We start from the raw sequence: 22673 nt of genomic DNA, 5'->3' as shown, positions 1-22673 counted from the left end.
CTTTGATTTCCGCGCCCTTCGGCTGCCGGATGGCAGAATTGAGTCATTTACTTTTGTTTTTGCCGAGCGAGCAAGCGCCACGGAGCGCAAGCAAGGCACCGCGAGCGGCAGGGAAGACGGCGGAGGCGCTACGGATGTGGGTCAGGCGCGAGGTATTTATTCCCTTGATGGCCGACCAAAATACAGTTACCGGCCGCCTGCCGCTCGAGTCAGCTCACTCAGGGCCTCCGCCTCGCCTCACAAACACCTCAGAGCACAGGACCAGAAGCACCAGCAGGTTAGCAAGCCAGCGTTTTTATTTCTCTTTATTTTAACTCGAAATTTTCTTATAACGGTCGCGTTTTCTATCCTTTTTTAATTTTAAAAGCGTGATTTTATTTTTAAACTTCGTTAATTTTATTTTGAGGATTTTATAAAACGGGATCTTTCTTTTCTTAAAACTGATATTAAACCCAGCCAAAGCTACGTGAACCACTGTAACAAATGGTAATAATAGATTATTTTACCCATGGGCAAAAAAGTAACTTAAATTCTGAATTTAATTCTCGTGCTAGAGATTATATTTATGCAGACTTAAGAGTATCTTTTTAGTTTGCTATTTTATCCTGTTCTTCATTCTTTCTCACAAAATAAGCTTTGGTTCATGCTGCAGTGGAGCTGATCCGAGTTAATTCTCCTTTGGCTGCAGCTCCATTCTTTTTAATTTAATTTGTTTGCTTTCCCATTGAAAACTTCGTCATGCTAAAAAGACTTGCTGACGATTGTCACTGTAATTTAGCCAGCTCGAAGATAGAAATCGGAGCTTGGTGGGTTCGTCATTAAGGTGCACGCGTTTTACTTTTTACGGCCAGAGCATTACGCCGCAATAAGAAGGCAATAAAAGCAAACAAACACACACTCACGGACGGACGGATGGATCGCTATCATCTGCGTTTGCTGGCTGCGAGCGCGCTGAAACTGTACATTTAATTGTTGCCATAATTAACAATAAGGTGTGTTTCGTTTTATTTCCTCTCGCTCCGTGTTCGCTCCGTGAAAAACAGAGCGAATTAAAAGTCTCGTGCCGCTACTTTGAGAAGAAGCTAAGTCGGTTTCATCCGCTCGCTCCGCGCACGGCGGTAGCTCATTTGTCTATCCGAGGGTAACGGCATTGGCTTTTCTCGATACCAAAATCGAATCCATTGCACGTATTCGACTCAATTAATTCAAACACTCACACACGCCGATAACTGTGAGAGACGCGTGGCATTTAATTATACTGCAACAGTGCCAAATGCATTATTATTACAAATTGCCGCCTTGTGCGATAAATATCAAAAGAAAAAGAGAAAATCGTTCGGTACTCTTTTGCTTTATTAAAAATAGTGTAAAGAAGAATTACGCTGAGCTAAGAGATCCAGAAGCTTTAAAATGGAATTTAATCTAACAAAAATGCTATGAATTTGGATTTTCTCCAGAAAATTTGTATCGTTTAGAACATTTATAATCTGATTTTCTTTCTTCTCGTTGACATCTGTCCAATTATTCTTTTAAGTAGAAATTTGTTATTGCTCCTAACAATTTTGAAAATTATATTTACACACCTTTATAGCTGAATATCTCAAAACCTATGGATTGAGGGGAGATTTTTGCTTTTGGCGACCCTTGGAAACCAATTTATCCAGATGTTTAATGCCTCTTTTAATTAAAAATTCCATTGGGAAGTTTCATTTATGGTCTCTGCACAGTTTGAGTTTCGCTTTCCTGCGTTGAAGATACAATTTTTAAATGATGCGTGAATTTTCACCGCAGCGTTTATTCATTCTTCGCATTTCTGCGGGATGCGGCATGTTTCTTTTCGAAATTTCTGTCTCTCGCCGTGGTTTTAAAATTTTCAGTTCACGTCCCCAGAGAAACTCGTCCTTGGCGTAAGGCCGTTTTCCTTTTTCACTGCCAGAACGAACGTGACGTGCGTTTTCTGCCAGGAAAAATCCACAGCCGGATCACAACACTACTTATTAACATTTAAATTTCTCTTTTCTCCCCTGTCGTCAATTGTTACCGGGTATGATTCAGTCAATTTTCTGCCCGCGTGCGGAGAGGAATCCCTGAACTTTCTTTTCTCGCGTCTGCTCCTGAATTTCGCTTCCTCGTTTCACGAACACGCAAAGTGCACTTAGGGGCCGTAAACATCGCGCCAAACGCACGATAAAATAAATGATCGAATCTGGATCATCAGGTTGGGTTCCGAGAATGGTTTCCAACTCGTTTGCATTTTGCTTTTCTTTGGCGGCAGGCATATCTGGGCTAAACCTAGTTGGCGCCGACTCAAATTGTGCGCTGCATCAGATATCATAACCGCGTGCGAGCGAGCGTGTGTGTCGAGCCAGCCGATAATTATGCTACCGTGTCGATTCCCACTCGCTGCGAGAAAAATGTGTTAAAAAGCCATACATATAATTCAGTGCCACGCGATTCGCGGTCAAGTTCACGAAACCGATGCGGAACGCAAGAGTGTGAGAGGCATCTAACTGCATTCCACTAGATTTCGAAACCGAGAAGGCGACGTTTTTTTCGGCAGGCGATGGAAATTTAAAGAGCCGTAAACTAACCAACGTGAAAGGGGTGATCATTGAACTGACCCACTTGAGCGTTTGGAATTTCCGGAACAGAAACTCGTCAGCCGGAAAGACTAAAGGATAGATTGTTTATATTTTATTTGCAGTTTAGTAACAACTTTTGAGGAGTGTTTCGAATTTTGATATATTTATCTGTTTCTTTATTCATGTACATTACATAAGTTAAATTAAGTTAACATGAAGGAGATTTAGAGTAAATTTAGCATTTGTACTGAAAAATCCACATAAAAAATTTAGAACCAAAACGAGGACAGTTAGTTTTTTATCAGGTTTAAAAAAATTGCAACACAACCTATATTTACGTGTGAAAAACGGTTTTGAATAAAAATGTGATATAAAATTCACAGGACACAAATTCTACTAAAAACGAAACCACGAGAAATATTTCCGAGTACGCACAGACAAAAAATAATGCCCTCTCTTAAATTTTTAGCTAATTTAGATGGTTTTAGACCATTTTAAGTATGGTTTAAATGGCTTGAAATTGTATGATTCGAGCTAATTTCTTAGTCTCGCAATGATTGAAATAAGCTCACAAAAAATGTCGATGTTCTAAATTTGACAGCCCCACATTAAAACTTAAAATAATTTTTCAAATTTTGCGAGCAGTTGTGACTTATTGTTAACAAAAAACGAAAGAAGCAATTTTCAGGCAAGAAATATTGTACTTAAGAGGGTGAAATTTAATTAAATCCTTGATTATTTATCTTTAGCTCCTGCTCGTTTATTTTAAATTCTTCTTGCTTGGGACGATGAAACAAGGAAAACGGCAATGGCAACTGATTTATGATACTTCACGAAGAACTAGCGGGAACAAAGTGGCCAGCAAATTTGCATGGGTGGGTGACCCAAAAATACCGGGATGTTTAATCATTCGTGGAGACCCACATTCCGCGCTGTGTCACGAAAATGACGAGCGAGCGTTGTGGTGGCGTCAACGTGTCGGGCAGCAATATTTCACTACTTGTTTGCTCGATTCATTCCGGCAACAAAGCCATGTAATTCCTCGTTTTACCCACGGAGAGCTTAACGCGCGGCGAATCCTGTTTGGGGCCGCGTGCAGAACGGGCCAAATAATGCATACACGGAGAATATTGCACAAAGACTCCCACGCTCCACCAGCTAACCTGATTTCTGAGAACAATTCCGGACGAGGAATTAAGCGGAAATAATTAACGCCATTCATGATTTGCGCGAGTGTGAGGGTCACCTATACGTCTAATTCAACGTCTGCGCAACTGTAAAATGAAAATTAGAACTGTAAAGGTGATTTACACCGCGCCCTTTTGCGTAACGCGTGTTGGCCTCTCGTTGTTTGCGATTTATGATTCATAATCGGCCGCACTAATTTCTAATTGGCCGGTAAAGGTTGATTTCGCGTGAAAACTTTGAAGGCTGCCAAAAATTTCAAGACATATTTTTTTTATTTTGGGCGAGAAAATAGCGTGTAGAAAAATTCCATTAGTCAGACGGGACTAATCTGAATCACTCATAAACCCGGTTTTAAATGAGATGCCTCGTAATTTCACTTTCAAGCGGAGCAGAACGCTAAAATATACAAGCACATTTGAGTGACTCATCATCATTATCACATTATTTCCCTCTCAAACTTAGCTTCCAAAGCTCATTATTTTTACTCAATCCTAAATGGATCATTTTCACTTTCAATAATTAGCCATACGGATTTCAATTAAATTTGCAAAGTGCACTCCACGAGTTCTGGCGCGCGACTGCCAGGCGTGAAAATATGGACGAGGCGGCTCGGCTGTTATTAAATAAGGCGGGCATTAGGCATGCATAACGGTGGTCGAGACGGTCCCGTTGAAATCCCAACTCACTCACTCGCCTCTGCTTATTCACGCGCTGAAGATGTGAGAGGAGGAAGGAAAACGTTGCGTCAGAGTGTAGCGACATCGGCATAGCCAGGTCAACAGACCGCCCTGAGGCAAGGGCGAGCTCAGGTGACCTTGACCGCTCAACGCCTGCCGCCTTGCCCAACCTCTGATTGTGAGCCGAGATATGCGCTCCGTCTCGTCTGTCAAAGTGGCTTCTCCGAGTTCAGATTTCACCACTATAGGGGATAACGATTGACGAAAACAAAAATGTAGAAATGCACTGTCAAATGATTTGTCTTAAGAGCAGGAAAAAAAATTGTTTAAAAGGGAACAAATTGTCGGGGAAAACAAAGAACCTCTTTAGATTTTTGCTTTTAAATGGAATAAAGATAATGACAAAATTATTTTGTTGGCTTTTAAAATGAACCTCCTTTTAACCGACGTAAAAAAACGGGGAAAACTCCAGGTGGACACATAGATGAAAGTGATTAGTTCTTTCCAATGATTTAATTGCTCAATTTACCGGCGGACAGAACAAGGAAGCGACAAGATGCGCAACAAGAGCTACAAATTCTTGTACATGCGAGAGATGTCAAACAATGCTTCGTGAAAAACACGTATGCTCGGCGTCAAAGAACAACGAAGGAGTAGCGGTATCTTCTTCTTCGATTCAACGGAACCAACTCGATCACTTTCAGCCCTGTATGGGCATGTCCAAATTAGCAGCAAGCCAAAGTGGTTAGGCGGGTTCTTTGTTCTTTCTGTCGATGTTAAAAACGAATGTTTTGCAACAAGGAAACGCGCGTGTGTGTAAAAGCAGCGCGCGTCGCTTGACTTGTTCCTCTCCTCTGTCTTATTCTCTCTATTGAAATCTCAATAATATCTCAATTCAAAATTTCAATTTGTGTTCGCAGAAATGACCGCCCAGAGGGCAAAACTTTGGGTAGTGCTGCTCGTGGCCTCCACGGCAGTGGCCGCCCCCACTGAGCAGCAGGCATCCCCTGCGATGGCACCCCCCGACCTTTCGGCCGCAGAGGCCACGTTGCCGCTGAATACGCCAAACAAAGTAAGGAATTTCTGCCAATATGTGTGTAGTTAATGCAATGTTTACCGTCTTTCTCTTAATAGGGCTACAGAATGCAAGGACTGTACGGTTTCGGCACGAAGCCTTTTTATTTGGAGAGGGATCCTGTTACTGGAGCCTTCGACTTCTCAGGAGCGTCGGCCGGAAATTCCGAGCCAGCACACAAGTTCTCTTCAAAGGTGAGCTGCCCTAATTGATTTAAATTGGTCTCATTTTTGTTTCTTTCGTTTTCCTTTGTAAACACGGTCGTTTTTTTAGGTTCCAGCTCACGCTGATTACGATTATGAAGAGATCGCGATGGACGCCGACCCGATCGACCGCAAGGACACCCTCGGACCAGTGCGGCCCAACGATTTGATTGATTATTCGCAGAAGCACTCGAAAATCCCTCAAGTGCCGCTGGTGTCCGGCTCTTACTCGAGCACCAAACTGCAGGGTGCCGGCGCAGATGCCAAATCATCGAGCACCACTACCACAACTCCGCCTCCGAATTATTACTTCTCGACCACCTCGACGACCACAGAGGACGTCCTCGACTTCTGGCCACCAACCAAGCCCTCGGCTGAGGTGCCCTCTGATTATTACGAGTACGACGAGGTGCCCGCCGAAGTGTCTGAAACTCAACCACAGGCGCCGAGTCCCGCACCGAGCACCGTCCTCCCTACCACTCTGCCTCCTTACGAGTACGAAGCTGAAGAGACGGAAACCGCAAGACCGATTCCACCCAAGAAGAAGCAGGACGTGAAGAAGCCCGAATTCCCAGCTCAACCCCCGACCCCTGAAGCGGAATTCCAACCCCCTAATAAAGTTGTGTTCAGAGAACCTGAGCTGGAGCTCATGCCTCCTGAGGAAGAGAGCCAACCGTCCATTTCTGAAGTTAGGCCTCCTGATTTGGAAATGCGCCCTCCGCTAGTGGACTTCAGACCTCAAGAGGTGAAGCCTTTGGACGTGGAAATGCGTCCTCCGTTGCCAGATAAGCCTTTCCAATCTCCCCGTCCGACTCAGGGCGTCATGCTTCCACCGAGGTACGAGCCTCAGAGACCTGAGAGGCCCGCTTTGGAGTCTCAGGGCTGGCAGATTGCTCAAACACCTCAACCTCAGGCCCCGCCACCGTCACCCTTCCCTTCAAACAGGGTTACCTTCCCTGAATCAGTAGCCGCCACTCCTGCTCCTTTCCATCACTCAAGCGTCCCCTACAGACACGTCCTTCCCCAGGGCTACGAGCCCAAGAGGCCGTTCCCACCACCGTTCCGCGTGCAGCAGCAGCGTCCCCACTTCAAGCGTCCACATCCGCACGACAGCCCATATGCCTTCGTCGAATCCAAGCCCATCGACCGCATCCACATGGAGAGCCGTCCTCCCCCTCCAAGGTACCGTCCGCACCAGAAGGTCGGTGGTGTCCGCAATAGGAACGACGACTCGCTGCCCAACATCCTGCCCCAGTTCCGTCCCAACCTGCGTCCCGAGCACGGCGAGCACTTCGGCATGCGTGGGCCGGCGCCGGGAAGTTCCAACCCACCCTATTTTAAACGCTTCCCCAACTCCGTCCAGACCCCACAGTTCCATCATCAACAGCAGCAAGGACCACCTGGCCCGCCCATGGGACGCCGCGTCGGCCCCGACGTTGCCACCCTCCAAATGATGAAGGGCAACATCGTCAAGAACCCGCACCGCGCAGAGTCCCTGGTGCCGCAGCCTCCTCCGGTCGACGTGGTCGTGGACAAAAAGCAGGCTCAGGCGCAGCCGCCTGCGGACGAGCGTCCCGTCAACCCCGGCGGCGTGTACGTCGTCTACGCCAACTCTAACAACAACGATATCCACGTCGGCCAACAAGCCGGTGCCAGCCGTCCCCTGCCTCCGAGCCAACTGTCCGAGCAGCCCATCCTTCCTGGAAAGTCCGACTTTCCCTACGCCATCGAGAAAAACAATAACAACGACGACCGCGGCCACTTCAGCATCAAGAGCAAGAACAAGGTGAGCGTGCCTCAAGGCGGGGACCGCAGCGAAATCACCGTTTCAGCGGTGATGCACGCCGGTCCTGACGGCCATTCGAGCGCCTCGTCCTCGCAGGGCCAGGTGTTCGTGGTCAATACGCACCAGCGCCCTGAGGTAAAAACCGTCGACGTGGTGCCCACGCACCATAGGCCCGCCGAGGTGGTCGCTCCCTCCAACTCTGAATCCTTCCAAGCGCCCTTCCACGCCAGTGCCAACGTCGCACCCTCGCCAGGGAACGGATGGACCGCCATCAGGGAGACCGAGTTCCGGCCTCAGGGTATCGTGGAGCGCGCCGATCATGAAATGCCCGAGCCGGACGCGAGCGAGCCTGGCACCAAGTTCGACATCGAGAACTTCAGCCCGCAGCTGATCGGCGGTTTCCAGCCCATTCTGCCGTCGGCCGACAGCTCGCCGAAGGAGGCGGAAGAGAAGAAGGTGCAGCTCAACCCGACCGATCGGCAAGAACGCTAGCTTTTCTACAGTATTCCTGCAAAATGCCGCTCAACAGGGAATCCTTCTTTCGCAACTGCCAGCTACTCTCGGCTCTTAATTGGCCAATTTCAAAGGATTTCAGCGTTGATTGTCATTTTGCGAGTGGGTCAGGGCGAAACGATGGTCGTTTTGTAGGTCCTAAATTAAATTAACGTGTACTTCCCTTATAGCCTTAATTAACCAAAGGAAAAATATAGTTGTTGCTTCCATCCACTATTTGATGAGGATTCAAAATGTATTTTGTCACAAGAAACAATAATGGACAGATCTCCCCAACGGTTGAGAAACATCGCGGCGTTTACTTCCCGGTATTATTTGGTGCTTTACGCAATATTTGGCTGCTCTGCTACTTGCATTACGGAAATTCCAGGACAAGCTGCATTTTTATTTATGCTTTGCATTTTTACTTTTATTTCTGTATTTAATATTTATTGAACAACATGATGAGTGCGTGCGTGAATGAATATTCAATATTACATTGAGAAATATGTGTGTGCTAGTGTATTTAGAGTGAGACCAACCCAATGTAGTTTCTTTATTGTCATTACAATTTGTAATTAATGATTTTCGAGCGAAATAAATGAAATAAAAATACATATGAATAAAATGAAACAATTGATGTATCATTTCACACAACACCATTTCCATGGCTGCTAATATTTTAATTTAGATTTGATTGGATCAGTATAGTATGCAAGCATAAGTTGGTAAATGTTATGCCAACCAATCATACCGGCTTTGCGAATACACGTTGTTTGAATTCATTTTACTGTTACAGCCGTTTCACTCGCAGCAGGTATTTGCCATTCAGATTAATTTTCACGCAGTACGTTGGCACACTGCTTGATACTTCATGCTTGCAAATCCACTGAATAATTATGCGTTCAAACATTCAAATGTATTTCCATTTGCATTCAAAACTTAATCTGCGATAGATTTATTGTGAGTATTTCATCAATTAATAAACATTTATCACTTCTTGTAGATGAAAAAAATAATAATTAAAATAATAGTATCCGATCTCATGTTTTTCAACATTTCTTTAGAATACATCGCGTTAAATAGTCAACAAATAACGCAATTGTGCTCTCAAGCAAAAAAGGTAACATCAATTTTAATCTTTGGTTCGGATTTTATTTAAAATAATTAAAATTAAACAATTAGCTCTGCTTTGCGTCAAATATATTAATTACGTTCCTTAAGCCGTAAAAATGGTATAATACTGCACCTACACACAAACATGTCAAGCAGGTTGCATAAATTTGAAAATCCAGAAATTTCATTTTAAAATATATTCAATTCGCTGTGAATTTTAATACGGGTTGTTAAAAACTGAATTCATTAAAAAAAGTTAATTTATAAAGAACCATGACTGGTGATTCTAGATCTAGACACATTGTTTATACTTTGAACAATTTATTGTCATTCAAAAAAGAATAAGCCACACATATAATATTTAATTATACATTCTCTCTTAAATCAGGTTGTAACTTTCCCACTCCAAAATGTTACAATTGTTGAAATACATACATATTTTCTAACATGCGATAAAATTTATTTGATTACATACTTCAATTTTAAATTTTTTCAACGCAATATCAAATAGACCATAGCCAACTATTTAAAAACTCTGTACAATGAAGATTATTGACACTCTTTGACCACTTGCTGGGCATTGGGCATAGGCACGCCTCGTTTTATAACGTGAGGAATCGTCTTTTTGACCATCCTAAAATTAGAATTCATGAAACAAACGTTACTCTCTTCAATTAAGTTATCCTTACGTGATGCAATCGATGATAGGACAGACAGAAACGCACATGGTGCAGCCAGTGCAATCGTTTGTAACAAATGGAATGTGTGTTTCAGCATCAAAACCAATTGCCTGGTAGCCCGAGTCGTTGCAAGCCATGTAGCATTTTCCGCAGTTGATGCACATATCCTATAAATAATTGAACATTTTAATTTATAGCAAAATAAAGAGCAAGAAGTAAAAGGCTTACGTCATTGATGAGGGCGACTACTTGCTGCTTATTGTCCAGGCGTTTGTAGGCTCCGATCTTGGGCAGTGCTTGCCCAACGACGTCCTTCAAGCCAGGCACTGACACTGCTGGCTCAGGGGCTGGTCGGTTGACAAACGGAAGCTTTGATTCAGACAGGAGGTCTTCCTTCTTTTTCAATTCGGATTCAACCTTTTCACGCTCTTCAAGGAATTTGCCAAAGTGGGGAAGTTTCTGTAAAGGGGTTAGAACACAAAATTAAAATTTAATTTCATCAGATTTTACAAGTACCTTTCCAAGGGCACCATTTAATGTGACTTGCTTTCCTTTCTGGTGCACCGGCGTGGGTGGAGACTGGCCGTCCCATTCCTTCAAGTGCTCCAGGGACCTGAGGTAAAGCAGGGCTTTCAAACCCGTGCAGTAATCTTCAATCAGGGTGAAGTCCTGGTTTTGCACTGCACTGCCAATCTGCAACAAAATGGGTTAAACCAACTTCTAATTTTTGCACCAAAGGATAGCTTACTTGGACAACTGGTGCGCCAGCCATCAAGAACTGCAGAGTGGCGTCAGCGGAGTCGATGCCACCGATTCCGAGGATAGGGAATCCAGGGAGTGCATTTGCGATGGCGGACACAGCACGCAAACCCATTGGACGAACTGCGTTTCCAGAAACGCCGCCGTAGGTAGTCAACTTTTCTTGTCCGACGCCGGGCCAAGGAGTTCCGTCACCCTTGAGACTCATCAGACCAGAAACGGTGTTTATGGCAGACACACCATCTGCTTTACCTAAATATTTTCAATTGTTAATTTTTTGAACAAAATAAAAGTTAAATTTTATATGAGTACCCTCATAGGCTGCCCTTGCTATTTCAACAATGTCGGTGATATTGGGCGTCAGTTTGACGAAGAAAGGAATTTTCACAGACTCTCTGACCCACCGAGAAATTTCCCTCACTAATTCCGGTTTCTGCAGGGTTAAAAGTTAAATAATTTATCATATCCGTTAAATTTTCTTTACCTGTCCACATGCAAGACCCATTCCAGATTCTCCCATTCCGTGGGGACAAGAGAGGTTGAGCTCCAAGGCGTCAGCTCCGGACGCCTCGGCCAGCTTGCTCAACTCGACCCAGTCCTCTTTGTTGAAGCTGCACATGATGCTGGAGATGACAATCTGTGGTAAGATGAAAGTAAGTTTGCGTCAAGTTTAAACACGGCTCTTGACTTGCCTTCTCTGGGAAATCCTTTTTCAATTCAGTTACGCTTCTGCACCAGTATTCACAGGATTTTTCTGAAATTAGTTCGATGTTGAGGAAAGAGCCCTGCTCAGGACCATAGTTGTGGCCAGACGTCACGCCACGTACAATTCTTGGAGAGACATTGGTCACCAGATCCTAAAATTGTCAAAAATTAATAACAAATTAGAGTTAACAATTAAAGCTAATTTTAATTTTCGTAGCACCAAATCATATACATTAAATACCTTGTTCAGGGAGAAGGTTTTCGTAACAGCGAATCCCCAGCCAGCCTCAAACGACCTCCTGATCATTGCGCTGGAAGTAGCAGGCGGGGCGGAAGCTAGACCAAATGGATTCGGGAACTTGAGACCGCAAACCTCCACGCTGAGGTCCACAGTGTCAATCGGAGTGTAGAATTTTGGCAGCTGAGGAGTGTCAGGCACAGACTTTCCTTCCAGTCCTTGCAGATATTTATGGATGCTCCAAGAAGCTGTTTTTCCATCATTCACCGACTCCACTGTGGTTTCTGAAACCTATGCAAAACTGAGTGAGCGAGAGTTTCGAATTGAATTAAATTGCTTTTACATCTCACTGAGAGTGAAATATTAAATTTAAGTATGCAAGGAAATTTGACTTTGAAAAACAGCCTTCAGGAAAATCATTAGTTAATGAAAGTACTTGATTGATTCTTCTATCTAATTTCGTTTGCTCTAGCAAGTAACATAAAATAACTTTTTTTTAATAAGTTTGGTATATGGAAATTTTGAAACCATTGTAGTTTAACCCACAACTAAATTTTTAGAAATAAACAAAAACAACATTTATCTTCTCTGATAGCATTGAAAAAACTTTGGAACAAACAAAAGAAAAAGATATGAACATACCCCAGCCACATCTCCTCCAAGAAAAACATCAGGTTCACTTGAGGTCATCAGCTCAGGGTCAACCTCTGGTAGACCCCACTTGTTGAACTTGAGCGGTGCTAACGCTTCCTTAGCTGCACACAATGATCCAATTGATTGCGGCTATTGAAACGGTTAAATAATATCAAGTTACTGTCAGTGTTGTCCAGTGTGGAGCCGAACGCTGATATAATGAAGTTGGCCTTAATTCGCGTAGTTTGGTCGTCGCTCAAGTGCCACTCTCCGTTGTCGTCCTGCTCGTTGCGCACGAGCTCGATGCCGCATATTCTGCCGTTTTCGATGAGAACTTTTTTCGGCGCCTTAATTTTACAATTAGAACTTGTGAAAGTAATTTGATATGACGAGTTAAATACCTGGAAGGGCACGAATTCGCACTTCTCGTCTCTCGCCAGTTCCACCTCCTCTGGAACTGCTCTGATGTTTGTCGTTCCACGCCTGAACCGCATTATAAAAATTAATAGTGGTATATAAATGTTTCTTGGTTTTAAGTTCAATTAAAAACTTAAAGTGTCATAAAACACAGATATTGGGGGTCTGATAAATGTCTTAAAAATCCGAAGCAAAATGGAGTGGCTCTCCTCTGATAAAATCTTTAAATTTTTAACGAGGTATGAGAGATAATGGCGTAAAATATTTAGATAAAAGAATAATACTTTACTGCATTCTATTTTTCTTCAACAATTATCAAAGTAAATAATATACCTGAAGACGACGTAGACCTTTCTTGCTCCGCAGCGAAGGGCGGAAGTGGCACAATCGAAGGCAGTATCTCCAGCTCCCAAAACGACAACTGAGCCGTACAGCTTGGGCAAAGCGGACCTGCACGCGCACATTCCCGCTTTGCTGCCACGTGACACCTGCGGAAGGAAGCTCTTAGACGTGTAGAAACCCTTTGACTCGTCCAAGCCAGCGAACACGCCGAATTTCTTTGGGTCTGGCAGGCCGATGCCGACGAAAATGGCCGAGTAATTGTCCGCCCGCAAGCTCTGTGGATTTTATTTGATATTTATTAGAAAACAAAATTTGAAAGGAAAGTTCACCTTTATGGTTAGGTCATTTGCAGACAGAGCTTTGCCCGTAACTATCTTGACTCCTATGTCTCGCACTAAGTCGATTTCAAAGTTGACAACGTCATAAGGGAGACGGTACTGGGGAATCTCTGCGGAGCTGCATTAAAATAGTAAAAAAATAAATAAGTAACAGAAAAAATGTTTTAAAAGAGATTGTAGATATATGAATTATTAAAAAAAACGAATAAAATTTTGAATTCGAATTAGAGAAAATTGCCTTAATCCGCCAATGAAATCATTCTTCTCAAAAATCGTGACGTCCGAGTAGCCAAGTCTCCCAAGGAAGGTGGCGCAGGAGAGAGACGCGGGGCCGCAGCCAAGCAAGGCGATTTTGCGGTCGTGTCCCGCTGGACGGATCAGTCCAGGCTGCAGAATCTGCGGTATGCGCATTTGTTGGAAGATTTCGGTGGCGAACTGCTGGAGGCCGCCGATGTTGATGGGGCCCTCTTCGGAGGCGGCCAGATTGCAGCCTCCCACGCAGAGGTCACTCGTGGGGCACACCATACCGCAGGTCAAGCCGAGAGGGTTGTCCGACAGGATTTGGCGTGCGGCACCATAGTAGTTCTATTTGTGACATTTTTCGGTCAATAGATACAGAGTTGAAAAATCATTGGAAACAAATTCTGATAACTAAATTATTAAAAAATACATGGCATGGAATTTTAAATCATTGAATCAGCGGTTAAGACGCAAAAACTCTAGGGATTCAATTATTGTCAATTCAGAAATGTGTCTTGGAAAATTTTTCTATAGAGACTGCATAATATATCAAAGTGGAAATGGAGAGAATATTTAAATTGCAAAGTGTTTTCCACCTGCATAGTTTTAATGGGTTAAATTAACATGCCTTATTGGCGATGCTGGTGATGAAGCTTTTGATGTCCAGCTGAGTTGGACAGGACTTTTGACACGGGGCGTCGGCGCATTTCAGGCAGCGTGCAGCTTCCTTCAGGGCGGCCCTTTCACTCAGGGTTGTGTGCTTGATGTCGTCGAAGTTGTTTTCCAGACTTGGGCATGCCTAATTCATAATTGAATGTTATTATTGCGCTGGTACTTAATAAAGATTAAAGCATATATATAATATCAATTGGTAATCACCCGGAAGGGAGTATGATGTGGAGCAGATAGTTGCATTCATTAATTAAACGGAATAAATATTGATTGCAAAGGAGCAGACTGAGCTAACGAGCACCAGCCTACTTATGCTAAACGGGGTCGCAATCTGATACTGCATTGTTCTGAAGTTTAGAATGCAATGAAAGATGCTTATTATATCGCAAGAAATAATCGATGACATAGAATGCACCGCGGATATCACTTATATGACAACCTGGAATCGTTTCAAGTCAAAAATTCAGAATTAAAAATAGAAACTCGGGAAATGGGGACACAAATGCTATATTTAAAACCCTGCGCTTTCAAAACAGAGTTGAATGAACCAGACAAAAATTATTTTTCGAACGTTATGTAATTAAATTCATAGCGCATCGAGCGAATAAGTTTTTGTGTTTGAAAGCGCAATCCTTGTCCAGCAGAGTGACGACGCACTCTAAAAGCGCTTTCTGTCCCTCGCTAGCCGACTGACCTTTGACCCGTTGACGGACCCAAATTATAACAAGCAGCTGTAGTCACTCACCGTGCAGTTTTTGTTGGCATTGCGCTTCCACTTGAGTTTCTCCTGCTTGGTCACCGACGACGGCACCACGCTTGCGAACGGGGCGATTTTCGGATTCAGGGCCAGCAGGTCCTAAACACACACAGGCAACAAACGAGGCGTTATTAAATTAGCATTGCTTAGCGTGAAGACTCCTTTACTGCGCAGAAATCGTCAACGAATACATTTCGGCAGCTGCCATTTGTTAATGCTATATATTATGTATGTTTTTAAAGCGGAAAAGTTTTTAAAAATTAATAAATATGCTACATTTTTTTTATTCGTGCACCTCTTTCAAGATAGCGAACATATCGCGAAAACTACGCGTCCCAATAACATCGCGAATGAATAGCATGGAAGCCCAGTCCAAAATGGACCAGTTCGTGTTACTGCCCCCGCACCCGGGTCTTTCATTAAAATGCTAGGCTTTCATCCCGTGAAATTAATTCCAGCATGCTGAAAAGGTGCAAACCAGCAAGTAACAAGTTGGAAAGCTTTTGCAATCCTCCCAAATCCGAATGGACTCGTCATTAGGATGACAGAGAGTCAAACGTGGGCGCATGTCAGCCCGCACTCGATCCCCAAACATCACTCGTATTCTCAAATTTCAACGTGAACGCAAAGCATGCGTACCCAATGCGAGCCAACGGTTTGCTTATTTTGTTTTACCGTAAATTTGGAAACTTTTCTTTGTAAAAAAGCAAGTACCCCTACAAGTGAAAGGAGAAAAAGTTGTGATGACGCAAGGGAACGGTTTATTTTTTTATTTAAATGAGATAATTCACAGGAGGAGCTACTTTATTGAATGTGTGTTGTGCTCCGCGCATTTCGCCAAAGGCTTATTTCACGACCACGATCGCGATAACGTATATGGCTGTAAATAGAACGATAGTATATAGCGAGTGTTTGTTTTGCGTGAACTCTTTTTATCTCTGCGAGCTCCAGTAACGAGCACGAGTGGTGACACGCCGGAGTTTGGTCGCCAAATTGCAAGGGAAAGAGGGAAAAAGAATATTCCGTCTTCCAGCACGTGTAGAAAACACTAAAAATAATTGTTTAACAGTTGAAAATATTCATAATGACCTTAAAAAAATATTATTCAGGTTTAAATATGAGGAGGGGCCAGATGTTTTCAGTCTTTCTTAAAAATAACCTAGAATACGTTCAACTCAAATGATGTAAAATATTATTGGGCCTACACAAGCTGTTTTTTTATTATTAAAAAATATTATTGTTTTTTTTCACCTCCGTTAAGCACTTCCCGTGGGCTATTAGCCCATAACAACGCCAAGCAGATAACATGGGACCCGAGTGGCCGCAGAGCTTGGGCCAAATGAGCCCATCTTTTCGCCTCCTCGCATCGAGGTCTTTCATTTCAATGAAACGCCAGACATTTGTCCCTAAAGCCGCTGGAAAGGTGCAAAAACCAGCAAGTGGCGAGTCGGCTCCGGTGCGCCTACCAGCACGTTGAGTGATTTGAGCATTCCGAGCCACTTAACTAACCATATCTTTGACATTATAGGTGTAGCCAGTAATATAAATCTCAGAAATGCGTTGAAACTTCTGAGAGTGATTTAATAATGCGAGCCAACGGGCTGATACTTCTTGTTCAAGCAAAATAAACTTAATTTTTGTTTCCAATTCCAAAGAATTTAATATCAAAAATTTTCTTCACCGGTAAATCAAAAAGTTGAATAGATTCTAAAAAATAGATTTTATTCGGGGAGCAGTATGTTCTTATAATAAAACAATTTCCAGTTGCAAATCAGAAGAAACATATAAGAGCATCCACTCTGGCAAATTTTGGCATTTTTGGAGAAAATTATAGCTCGTCATTCTTTCAAGGCATCTGCTGCAATTATACCTATTTATTATAATGGCCAGTATAAATTGCCTGTGAAAAAAATTCAACAGATACGAAGAAAAATTAGAAAATAAAAATTATTTTCTGAAAAATTAATGTTTTAATATAGTTTAAAAAACTTTTAAAATAGTTCGGTTTTATTTTTCAATATTTTAAAATTCAATATCTCTCCTTAACCTATGAAGCAATCGAATAAATTGCCAATTACCTCAATGTCCGGCAAATCCTTGCTGAGCGGTCGAGTCGAGGCCATCTCTTCTGAAGATCGAACCTCTATGTGGGCGCAGCGCTCAGACCGTTCGCTTTATCAGGTCGTACTCGCTTGTGAACGCACGCCTGTCGTTCGTTTTCTCGTCGCGAACGCACACCACACCGACAGCCAGTTAGCACGCAGCTGGATTCGAGATTTTGACCTTGTGCCCACAATTAGCCGGCTGAATTTGACGCCAGCACCACCAGATGGCGAGCCACCACGACGTGCAGTCTCCTGGTGCACAGTGCACACCGAAAGATAAAAGCTAATGTGGGTGTTTCAATTAAAAAAAAAAACAAGTGTCGCGTCATAATATTTCTCTAGAAAATTAGTTAAGGAGAATACCCGGAAAATACCGAAACGACTTTTTGATTTGTGCTTGTGTGCCGTCATGCACGTGGGTGCGCGATCTTAGCTCGAATTGGCCACTAAAGGTTTAAAATATGAGGAACACGTTTGTGCCAAAAAGGAACTAAAGCGAAAAACACGCGCGGCTCACCCCATGCCAACTACCAGCTCCGTGCGCTTAGCGAAAATAAATTTGTGCGATACTCATCGGCCGGCAATTCGCAGAACACGCACCAAAAGAACGTAAACGTCTCGGAAAATTACCACCGACACGACCTTAGCGACGAGAACAAGAGCGTAAAGCAGCAGAGGCGGCCAAAAGGAGCAAAAACGCGAAAAGAGAGCAGAGAACTGGCGCTATCATTTATTTCCGACCCCAGCATCCGCCAGCAGACATGCATTCTCTTTAACTCCACCGTCTGAACGCACTCAGAATTTCTCATTTTCGTTATAAAGTAAACTCTTTCCGCCTGCGCAAATTAAAAAAAATATATTTGTGTGTATTTATCCCCCACTGCTTATATTTCCACCAATTACACGATTTCATATATGCTTCCGGTGAAACGTGGATAGGAAAAAGTTGGCTTTTAAAAATTGTGACTTAAACCTGATTGCCCTTTCAAAATGAAATCCTGCTCTTTATTTTTTGTTTGAAATTTCGGGATTACCTATTTTAGGGGCAATGGAGCAGTTTCCACTCATATCTACAAACATACACCTGTGTCAAAACTAAAATGTTATTGAAAATCGTGTGTGGCTGCTTATTTGTTTTATTTTTCTAATAAATTGCTTAATTAATAGATAATTATGGTTGGAAATAACATTTTCAGAGATTAATGCTGGAAAATTATATTATTTATTTCAATGATATTAGGACATTTGTTAAATGTGCCGAGGAAAATATTTATATCCATTTAAATTACTTTTTCATCCTCTTGGAATAAATAAGTAATTTTTCTTTAATTGATTTCTTATGAGTTTGGATTGAAGGTAATAAACTTTTTTATTGCGCTCGAATATGTTTCAGCTTCTACCCAAAGTCCCTTTGCAGGAAGAGAATTACTTTTATAACATTTATAATTTCATAATCCAAATTTTAACTCAGTAAACGATGACATCAGTTTAATAGTACGCAGAAATCAGAAGATAAAAAGCCCTTTTTAAACCTAATAGTAAGTCATGGGCAAGCAGTTCTGTGGCTTTCAAGCGTGTTAAGTTTTGTAACCTATTTTATGTGAATTTTTTTTTGTATGTTCTTAATATTTGTTTCTGTTCATGAAATAGTGCTTCTGTAACAATCCAAAACTAGCACAGTGCACTAAAGCGTTTGATAGCTTCGAGGAAAATGTCCGGCATTCCAATTTAACGCATAAAAAAGAATGTCAGAAAGCTTTTATAAGTCGTTAAAGTGCATTCCAAAGGGTTTCAATGAAATTATATTGGTTTTTCCCTCAAAGAACATTCCCAGCCGTTCTGAAGGAAAAAGCTGTGAGATATACTATGGGCTTCGGAACAGAAATTTAGCATCAGTCTCACAAAGTGCGTGAGAGAGCGTGTGTATTTGGACGTGGAGCAGGTGGCTGACGGCGCGTGTGTACGCGCCGCCCGCCCGCCTGCCCTTTTGAAGAGGTTCCAAGATCAACCAATTGTTCGCGTCGGGGACGTAATTGCGCGCGTGATGAGAGTGCCTGACACGATAATAAAGCGCGCGCCCAAGTGACGCTTGCTTGCTTGCCTCGCTCGTTCGCTCTGGCTCGCTCGCTCGCTCGCACCCCCGGGGTGCATTGTGCCGGCAGATTAGCCTGACAAATGCTGCGACATTGCATTATCGTTGTTATGTGCCTGCCTCCAAGGAGGGAGGACGCACTTAGCAGTCCTGGACCTGATTACAAAAGACGACTTTTTATCCAGACACGCCAGACGAGTAATTCAATTTCGACATTTTGAACGTCAGAGAGACTAGGCAATTTAGTCGACTGACAATATTTTAAAAGTTTTAGAGAGGATAATTCTGGCGCTGGCGTAATGCCCTCACAAATAACAAATGCATTATTAAGTAATGTAATAAGTAAATGTTGTGAAAGACATGTGAAATATCAATGATGATAAAAAATAAGGCCTTTTCGTCTCATATATCAACAAGTAAGAATTTATTCTACCAGATAATTAAAACCAACAGAAAATAGAAACATTATCATCACTTTCCCCATTTAAAAAGGAAGAACAACAAGGGAAGTTAATTAAGGGCGTTTTTGTATACGTCAATTGTATAAGCAGAGAGTGTGAAATAAATTAACCCCTCCTCCATAAGTGGACAGTCGCTGGAAACCCCAAACCACACACAGTCCTTATATACTTTTCACAGAAGTGCCAGACCATTAATTTAAGTCACTGGGTTCATACCATGTTATAATTCTAGTCAGAAAATAGATAAATTTATAAGCTTACTTAGGTGATTAAAATTTTGAGTTTTGAAGTGACGACCAAATAAAATAAAAAAGTCTTGTATTTGTTAACGACGAATTGCACTACTTAAAGTTTACATGATAGGGTTGTTCATGTTCAGCAATCTGACTTGTCGAGGAAAGGGACGGCGTTGATGCATCAAATGCCTAAACGGCGTGACTTCCTAGTACAGTCATTCGAGCAAGTGCATTTTCATCGAATTTCACGCTTTCAAAGCGCGTCCAGCAGGAAATCCGTCCCTTTCCCACGCGGCCAGAAAGTTTGACCATGAAAGCTAATTAAGCCTAAAACTTTTGGATGGCAAAACTAACTACTGTTCACACTGCCGACAACTTAGAATCTAATCTGTAAAGGCCGACGCAAAAATCGATCTGCTTCCTCCGCAATTAATTGGATACCCTTGTTTATCCACAGTGTGATCGACTGCACAGCTTTGTAGCACCACAAAAGTGGACGGATGAAAGGAATCCACTCTAAAATGGGATATTCACTGAACTATATGTACAGTATTAATTTCATTTTATCAAAAGGAAAGTGTGCTGTAGACCTTTTAAAAGGTTAAAACAAGAGTTTAAAATTGCACTTCCTTCCCAATTTTTCATGTGTATTATTAAAACTTTCTTGAAGGTTTTACCACATAAATAAATAGTTAGCTCAAAACTATATAAAATCAAGCTGATTTAAAAAAAATAGATATTGAGTTGAATTGGCTTTAAAAAGATCTATTTGTTTATATCCATAAAAAGTTAATCCTTTCAATGCTCCTATAACACGCTAACGCAAATGAAATTAAAAAAATTCACCATGTGATCAGATCATATTGTTTGTTAAAGTCGTTTAAAAATATGCCAATTCGCCACTAACAAAACAAGTTTAGAGTAGCATCCCATGCATGAGTCAGAAAAAATTCACTAAAACCCCCTATAGATCCTAGAAAAGATTTAGAAATTACTTTCTTTTAAAGGAATGAATAATTTACATTTAAGTCTACGACATATGATTAAAATCATTTTTTCAGTATATTTCACATTTTTTGTCTTAAAATTTGCAGTTTTGGACACAAAATTTGGTACAGCTCAATAATACTACAATTTAATTTTATTCTAATCACGTTTACAGAGAGCTGACAGTGAGAAATCAGAATCAATCGACTTAAAATTTGAAGTCTGGTATAAATGAAACATTATCGATGCAAATCGAACAGTTACATCCTCATAGAAGTGTTAAAAATCTCGTTTGATCCACGGGCCGTATTAATTTTTTTATCGATCTCGGCGGCACATTCATTCGGCGTGCGTAAATTAAGTGCGGCAGACGCGAAAGCGGGCACTTTTGGCGGAGGGGCGGTCGGGGGCGGCAGCGCGAGCGGCGAGGGGAGGCGGCCGGAAAAGCGTGTTCTCTCTTCGAATCAGCAGCTGCATCGATTTTGCACGCGAGCCCAGCAGGAGGGAAATTCCTCGTCGCCCGGCCGCCGCCGTCGCAGCCGCGGCCTCCGCACGGCCGCCTCCGGGGCCGCCCCCGGCCGTTGGGCACCTGTGGCTCTGCCGCGGCGATCGGCCTTTCTTGTCGCGTGCCTCCGGTAACACCCCCGCGGGGGGTGCATCCGACCGCCGGCGGTCTGGAGGGATAGGCGATTTGATTAATGACATGTACGGCAGCACCCATGTATTTGATGTTCGCAGACGGCCGTGCGGCTTTTCCTGTCAAACATCCGACAGATAAGATTTTGTCCCGGCATGGAGTGAGCCGCAAGATGCGCATTATTTGTCAACAGTTGAATCATTTGCTGTCAAGGGTCGTGTTTGGCAAAGAATAAATTAAGAACTCAACGATTGGTGAATTAATATTCGGATTCTATTATATGATTCTACCTTTTTTCAAGAAAACGTAAGATTTTAATGTTCGCGGCAAGAAAACACCTGATGTATAATCGGTTGGCAAGGGTCAGCAGATTTGCCTGAAACATTGGTGGCAAGTTTGCCCATGTCTTGAGGCTCCAAAATTGCCCATCGTAGGTTCCTATACCCCCACCACCTCAGATTTGGGGGTTGTTTTTTGAGAAAAGTCATGATATTTTGACAACGAATAACTTCGCCCCAAGTGATGCTACAGAGAATCGAGCCAAAAACGGTTTGATTTGTCTCTAAACAAGTACTTTTTCGATTAGTCATATAGTTTTATGAGCTCACACGTTAAGGTCACTTCTGGTGACCCCGGGACATTCAAATTCTACAAATGACTTCCACTTTGAATCTTTTTTACTCAAAATATAGCCTCACTAAGAAAGCAAAACATATTATCAAAGGATTCAGTTTAATTTTCGATCAAATTTCTAAACAGCTTTGATTAGATCCTTGTGTGTAGATTAATTTTAAGAAATACATTGTTAATATTTTTCAAGAACAATCCCAATTTTATGCAATCACGGACGTAACGTACGTCATTTAATTAAGGTTCTAATCTAACACAAGAGACAAAAAACAGCTAGTGAAAAATCTGAAAACATGACTTATTGAAGCTCTGCACAACGCCGAGGAATTCACCACTCTCACAGAATTTGCATGAATAGTCAAAATATTTTGTAGTTATCGCAGGATCAGCAATAATATTTCCCTTGCTTAACACAATTTAAATTTAAGAAGCACGGGTGATTTGAAATAAGGCCTAGTCGATGTTTTATTCATCAGAATGGGGAGCATAAGAAATTATTTTAGTAGATTTGCGCGAAGTTTTCCCTCTGCAAAAGTGAATAGGGTGGAAAAGCTGAAAGAGTCTCTCGACGGTTTGTTTTTTCCGCCGCGCTTTTACGGCCAATGCGTGCGTTCTGATTAAACCG

At 42.4% G+C, this 22673-nt stretch overlaps 2 protein-coding genes across 2 annotated transcripts; one reads left to right on the top strand and one right to left on the bottom strand.

The window, feature by feature from the left end:
- The first annotated feature begins 135 nt into the window (after positions 1-135).
- On the top strand, positions 136-8639 carry LOC135945820 (bromodomain-containing protein 4-like). The gene is made up of 4 exons (XM_065493713.1): positions 136-277; positions 5368-5519; positions 5582-5716; positions 5796-8639. Exons 2-4 carry the CDS (start codon positions 5370-5372, stop codon positions 8001-8003), a joined length of 2493 nt encoding a protein of 830 aa, XP_065349785.1. The 5' UTR covers positions 136-277; positions 5368-5369; the 3' UTR covers positions 8004-8639.
- Positions 8640-9420: 781 nt separating this feature from the next.
- Positions 9421-17253, bottom strand: su(r) (dihydropyrimidine dehydrogenase su(r)). Its single transcript, XM_065493709.1, has 18 exons — positions 16979-17253; positions 14889-14999; positions 14100-14270; positions 13470-13816; positions 13223-13349; positions 12885-13168; positions 12536-12617; positions 12316-12481; positions 12144-12256; positions 11505-11792; positions 11251-11415; positions 11043-11195; positions 10871-10991; positions 10548-10810; positions 10316-10492; positions 10028-10258; positions 9809-9966; positions 9421-9753 (listed from the first exon to the last, which is right to left on the bottom strand). Exons 1-18 carry the CDS (start codon positions 17021-17023, stop codon positions 9669-9671), a joined length of 3087 nt encoding a protein of 1028 aa, XP_065349781.1. The 5' UTR covers positions 17024-17253; the 3' UTR covers positions 9421-9668.
- Positions 17254-22673: the final 5420 nt, after the last annotated feature.

The sequence above is a fragment of the Cloeon dipterum genome, chromosome X, assembly GCF_949628265.1.
Source record: "Cloeon dipterum chromosome X, ieCloDipt1.1, whole genome shotgun sequence".
In the NCBI taxonomy this organism is placed as follows: domain Eukaryota; kingdom Metazoa; phylum Arthropoda; class Insecta; order Ephemeroptera; family Baetidae; genus Cloeon; species Cloeon dipterum.
Note: the sequence above shows the minus strand (reverse complement) of the source record. Positions and strands in the feature narration are given on the sequence as shown.